General features: G+C 42.7%; 1 protein-coding gene across 1 annotated transcript; it reads left to right on the top strand.

Annotated features, from left to right (window-relative positions):
- Window positions 1-1,626: 1,626 nt before the first annotated feature.
- Window positions 1,627-6,631, top strand: LOC124290156 (A-agglutinin anchorage subunit-like; the record flags this gene model as incomplete). Its single annotated transcript, XM_046726855.1, has 7 exons — window positions 1,627-1,863; window positions 2,556-2,636; window positions 3,315-3,372; window positions 3,670-3,930; window positions 4,435-4,765; window positions 5,246-5,307; window positions 6,467-6,631. Coding segments are annotated over exons 1-7 (1,195 nt in total), but the record flags the coding sequence as incomplete, so codon positions are not given.
- Between the last annotated feature and the right edge of the window lie 242 nt (window positions 6,632-6,873).

Here is a 6,873-nt window from a genome sequence, read left to right as displayed (position 1 = left end):
CCCACCATGGAGTGTCAACAAGGACGGTGGTACAGCGGAAACCAGCATGCTCCACCAGGGTTACAGGGATGTTATACTCAAGCAAATAAACACTTGAATAGCTGTCGAATCTAACAGAATAAATGACAGACTGGTTCGCCCTTGACACCTTTCTGGAGAAACACAGAATTCAGAGGTCTCCATTGCCAGATTGGCCCATGAGCCACCGCCTTCTGGCATAGGACTCTAGGCAATTAAATGGATCAATAATTTATAAGAACAAATCAAAATTTCAATAGAACATTTTATTGATCACAGTCGTTTTAATCAATCACAATAGTGTTGAAAAATGCACATTTAAAAATGAATGTTTCCATGCGCAGGGCATGACGTGACCAGCCGATTGGTTGAACCGGGCCTGTTCAACCACCCGTCTAGGTGAAGTAAGGGGCCGAAGTGGTGTGTTGGGCAAAGGAACACTGTTCCTGGCCCCAGTGCCCTCAACCACCAGCCTCCCGTCCTCCACCGACACAGGGGCGCAACCCACGGCCAACAGGTTGGTGGACCTAGTATCCCCCCGGGTCCACAACGGGGGGTCGAAGGGCGCTTAGCGTTACCCAGCACCCACCACGAGGAGGTGGCCCTTCATGGGTGCCCTCATAAATGGTATTACAGACAATATCATGGCATCTACGGCTGTGGTATCATTACTCATTCCATGTCAAAACAACTGCAAAGGTTAGTCCTCAACGAAATTCTATTTATGAAACCACCAGTTTTCGGGTTGAAACCATACAAATAACAAAACACGTTATTTTGTTAATTTTATGCAGGTAAGGCGTGGGTAATAAATAAAATAGCACAGTCGGTGTCATTACATACGAATTATAATACTTGAATTCATACCGTGAATCGTTCTGTGAGTGTCTCTATTTGGTGTGTGTACAATCTATACAATACTGAAAGTCCTTTGATTATACATTGCTTGTGCACGTGTGATTATTAGGTAAGAGTTCCTCCCGCTCCCCCATCCCAAATGATATATATAAATTAATATATACTGAAATTATTAACAAAACCTAGCACAACAAGTACTAGAGAACTCACAAAAATAACTACAATATATATAGGGTCGCACTACGTTGTATGATAAGGGCCCCTGGCACGGTAATGTTACAAAAAGATATGGGGGAACGGAAGGAACTCTTTCCGAACAGAATTGTTTATATGGGAAGTAGTTTACACTTCCAACGTCAACTGCTGCTGTTAATTTCAGGGGAAAAACATCAGAGGTTGTCCCCAATTCAGGATATTTCTTGTTGAACGAGTTGTGTGTGTTTGCCAGCTAGAGCGTTGTTACATAACCCTTTGCGACAGAGTAGAGTCGTGGCGATATTTCAGGCTGGGTTCCATTGTTTCAAGCGACTGATGATGTCAGTTTCCTTGATCCGCACGAGACAACATCAAATCTCAGCTGCTGGCTACTGACCACCCCCATTGTCCCAGGGCTTGTTGCCCTGATTGATCCAATGGCCGAGTATAAAACAAAGTTGCCTTGACAGCTTCGTCGCGTTTATCGTTCACTTGTGTTCAAATCGCTTCATTATTACACATATTCTCGCTTTATTATTCTCACGCTCTGTCAGCATGAACAGACTTTTGCAAGGTTTGGGCCTGGTGTCAGGCGTCCCTCCAGCCCCACAGGTCGGACCACAAGTACCCCAAGCAGGACCTTTAAGCCAGGTCACAAGAGGCACCCCTATCGCCAACCAGAGATCTTCGTCAACAACCTCGACAACATTTTCAACCCCAATGACGTCCACGCCTTACTGTACACCAGGACAGGGGACTGGGGCAACTGGCGGAGAGGCGGCTCAGTTGGACGTGAGTAAACATAATACCTTAAAATAGTCTTTGCACCGATCCTACCTTATACCACTAAATCTACTTTATCACGTTCAACGTGACATGCATGCTGATTACATCCATTTCCTCCATAACTATTTCTAAGATGTGAAAAACCAACAAGCAATCTTAGCAAAGTATGGTAAGAGTTCCGTCCATAACCCCGCTTGAAATGTATATTTATTAGGATTATTTCGACGGGTTATGGTTTAGGGTAAGGGTTAGGGTGAGGCTATTAAAACAATTCATCCATCTATAAGTAAGTGATGTATATTTACTGACGTAATACAACAATTAGTGAAGGCGGTATGTAACCAGAGGGGTGGAGAGGTGTGCGTGCAGGGGTGTTATGTACGTTTGATAAGTAACCATTGAAACTCTCATAAAAATGAAGAGTGCAACCCCCCCCCACCCCCACCCCCCAACTCTCTCTCTCTCACACAAACGCACACACCTTTCCCAAGAAGCTGTATCCGCCCCTGGAAACATATATTACTCACTTCTGATTGGTTGCAAAGTATGATGATATTTACACACTATATCATTATAGCTACATGGTCCGTCCATCAGGTGATAAGTAAGATGGTGCACAGAGGTACAGAAATGTATTAAGATGTATCATTTTATTGACGTGCATGTCTCTGACCTGTCTGAGATGTCTTTTGCCTCAGGCTAACGATGCAGCCAAGTTGAGAAGACTCCGTGAGGAAAATAGAAGGCTGAAAGATGAAATCAGGCGTCTAAAGGGAATGGTAAGTCAAATGATTTTACTGAGTGTAGTCGTGACACAGCGTTTAACAGTATATACGTTGCACGACATGATGTTCTTGCATGGAGGCGTTGGACATATCGATAATCACACCCGGGGCTTCCATGTGATGAGCGATGAGCTCTGCACATCACCTCTTGATCGTAGGACTTGTGTATTTTGATGTTCAACATACTCTCAGAGGTCAAATATATAATTTGACAGAACATGAACCTTTCGATTTGGGAAGAACTTCGGAATATACATCAATTGGTGAGACTAAATTTCAACGATGAGGAAAACATTCTTAGAGTGGCACTTTTTCAAAAGTTGGATGTGACTTTCAGTATGTTTAGATACAATTGTAGAAACGTGTTAAAACTCATCCTTATCAGATGAGGCATATATATTCAGATGATATGATTTGACTAGAATGAAATTTAAGGGAGATGCGGGCAGAAGTCTTTCGCTGGCAGTTCGGTATTTGCATACAGGCATTGCAAGGCAAGGCACACTGTCAATAACACGGACAGCACATGGTTACATCAAAAAGTACAACAAAAAGAAACCACGAAAATATGGTGCTTCCATTCGGGTGCATATATTTGTAGAGCTGGCAACGTAATGGCTGATAAACGAAATTTATGGCATGGCATGTATTCAATGTCGATGTGTTTTGCAGTGTGACCGTGTTTTGCAGTGTTTTGTATCACACCCTCAGAGATATAATGTCATTGAAAGTATGGTAAACGTTATTTGGTTTATAGAAGTTGTAATATCATCGGAATTAAGACAATAAAAGTATCAGACCATGACAGTTGCAATGTCATTGACTATATTTTTATGTGTACAGCGATGGTTGTGTAATATGCAGTGCAAATCAAGTATAATTTATAACGGTTGTAAATATCATTGAAAATACAACAAGTCTGGTATTGATTCGTCAAATTGTTTCATGGGATTGAATATGGGAGCGTGAATGCACTCTATATTGACACGTACGTTAGTCACCCAAATTGTTACGTTTGTTTGTGCAGCGGGACACAACACAGACAGCAGCTCCATCAACAGTCACATCATCAGCTCCCTCTGCAGTTTCATTGGCAGCACCATCAGCAGCCTCATCGTCACCTTCATTACCAGTGCCATCAGCAGCTCCGTCCGCCACTCCACTAACAGCACCATCGACAGCCCTATCAGCAGCTCCACTAGCAGCACCACCAGCAGTTACATTGGCCACAAGAACAACCGCAGCAGCTCCGGTGACTATGAATGTGGCGACACAAACTCTTACAGCAGTGAGTATGCTATTGGAGTTCATCACTGGGAGTTTGGTTCACTCGCATTGAGAGGCATGCATCCTCAATAGCTGAAAGTCTTTGACACAGATTTTGTGTCTTGTCCGTCCGTCCGCACGTTATTCTTCAATACGAGTTCTACTTCAACATCAGATTAGGTTCCCAGAAGCAAATTGTTTTCTGCACTGTCAAATATATCTGAAGAATGTTAGCAGCAGTTTATGTGTTTTTATTTCGCTCCGGAGTATTTCATGACTATGTTCTAACTGATCAAGAAGAACTGCTTGACATTCTTCTCTACATTGCTTTCTTCTCAAAGAATTCTGAACCCATTTCAGATCGGTATATTGAAGTAGTTCTACATTAATGCATTTTATAACTTTAACAACCGTTCCTGGATCCTTTTCATGTTCTTTGTTTGATTCAGGCTCAGACAGCTGATGAAGCGAGACAGAGACGCCATGCTAGATACAGGCAAAGGGAAGTAGGGCAACAACTTCAAAGGCAACAGCAGCACCAACAGGAACAACGCTTTCAGCTTCAACAACAGCGACGACAAAAACAGAAGCAACAGCCCCGACAGCAGCAGCAGCCCCGTTTGCAGCAGCAGCACCAACAGCACCAGCATACCAGACAGCAGTAACAACCCCGACAGCAGCAGCACCGCCTGCAGCGGCAGCAGCACCGTCAGCAACAGCTCCAACAGCATCAGTCCCGTCTCCAGAGGCAGCGGCAGCAGCAGCACCGACAGCAGCAGCAGCAGCAGCACAGACAGCATCAAGAAACTCCCTACGAGGAGCTGCTACGTATTTTCGATGAGGAGAAGAGGACTTCGGTGAGACATCTTACCTGACTTTTGAGAATGACGATTGCTGTGTTTTTACGTTCCCCAAACTGATCATGCTGGTTGTAAGAGCCAATACGGCCATTTTGTTAGTGTACCACGAGGGTGCAGGTCGTTGCTCATCTCATCAATTAAAATAGACCTTGTTGACTGCAGCACAAGACTATTCACTCCTAATTACCAATCATCTTCAAATCTGTTGATGAAACAATCTTACCATTGTCGCGCTTGGGCCTTAACTAGTCTCAGTTAAGCGTCAAAATGTTCCTTGTGTTAGTAGTCTTAGTTAGTTTCCTGGAGACGCAGATTAACAAATTCAAGGCGTTCATTTATCCTCACTCTGACACCCCTGATAAAACTGAAAATGCTCACGTGCAGTAGGGAGTACACGAACATGTTAAGTAGATCCAACGGTAAAAGTTACTGTGACCCATGGACTGGAGATAATGTCTAAGAATTGTTTCCTTGTAGACAAGGGCCGAATACGGAAGCCAGCCGGGTCGTCCAGGTGGCGTTGGGAGGAGGAGTAACCAGTAAGTTGAACTCCATGTGTTTCTAAACTTGATAGTAATGGCTTCTCACCTTTGCATTGTTTATATACCATATGAAGTAACACCTATGATGGTGACTACGATGTTTAAGATGTTTTCACCTTCTTTCTTCAGATGTTATTACCGTAAAACAACGGGTCTTTATCAGACAAAGACAAGGTTAGATGTCTCGGTGTCTCGCCAGCAGTCCAATGTCTCCATCATCCAGGTTGTCATCTATAGCTGTCATCGACACGCAGCCTCCTCAACCAGTCCCCTGAAATTGGCATTCTCAGTTGGCAATCCCAGTAATCAACCTTAACGCTGCCATCAGTCCCTCAATGGCCACTGACTACAACGCCATCCTTCTGCTAGCTCTCCAGGTATACAGTTGTGATCATCAAACCATTTAAAACTTTTAAGAAACATTTCCTGAGTGCAGATGATTTCATCATTTACTATGGTCGCTGCACTGTGAACTATTTTTGATTCGCGGTTGAGAAAAATGCTTGCCAGGCGTCCCATATCAAAACTATGTATTTGGGAAACATACAAGTTAACTCATCTTTAACTAAGGCTTTATGTACAGTGGTTCTGAATACTTCCTTTCAAAGTTTATAGTACATGTGAAAAGCTGCGTTTTGGTGTAACGTTTTTGTTAAGAATTCGCGACTTTTTCACTGATTATGACGATAATCTTTACGAATTTGTTTTACAATACATCAATTCATGTTAAAAGCAGTACCTTTAAAAAGTGTGAAATATTTATCAAAAATCAGTTTAGAACAGTTGCCTGAAGTATGTGGCTATATTTATATTTACACTAGTGAGTCTAAACTTTTGAAAGAAGTATACTTCACCTCAGGTAGTGCTCAGTCAAGATTTTCTTCATTATGAACCATACGTTATATCACTGAGAATAAAGACATTATATAGTATTGGTCGAAAATAGTTGTAACGTAAAATAGTTGTAACGTAAATGGCTGGCAAAGTTATAATTTGATATTAACGGTTGTAAATGATCATTGAAAATACAACATGTCTGGTATTGATTCGTCATATTGTTTCATAGGTGTTGAATTGAGAGAGGTGTGTGAATGTTCACTATTTTGAAACGTACGTAAGTCACCCTATGCATTACAAGTTTACTTTCTTTTTCCAGGTATTGAACCAACACTGACCGCAGCTCTGACAGCTCGAACGGCAACTGTTATAGCAGCACCAATGGCAACCTGTAACGAGGCATGGTCACAGCAACAACCTCAGCACTCGGTAGCTTCACCGGTGAATATGGATGTGACGACTCAGCACTCTTTTCAGCAGTGTGGTATGCTATTCCAGTTGATCATACACCACTGGCAGCTTGGTTTCCACTAAAATTGATAACACATTTACTTCTCGATAGCTGAATTAGTCTTCTCAGCTTCTGCACTCAGGAGCATCGGCATGAGGTCCTGAGCTATTCTCAGTTAGCCCCAGAGTACCTTGCTTAGTGAGATTTCTTACCTGACTTTGGAGAATGATTCTGCCAATGTTTCCCGTAGCAACCCCATACGACGTCTCGTATTT

The sequence above is a fragment of the Haliotis rubra genome, unplaced genomic scaffold (assembly GCF_003918875.1).
Source record: "Haliotis rubra isolate DU_JTF1 unplaced genomic scaffold, ASM391887v1 Scf1121, whole genome shotgun sequence".
NCBI classification, from domain to species: Eukaryota; Metazoa; Mollusca; class Gastropoda; order Lepetellida; family Haliotidae; genus Haliotis; species Haliotis rubra.
This window is presented reverse-complemented; position numbering and strand designations above follow the sequence as displayed.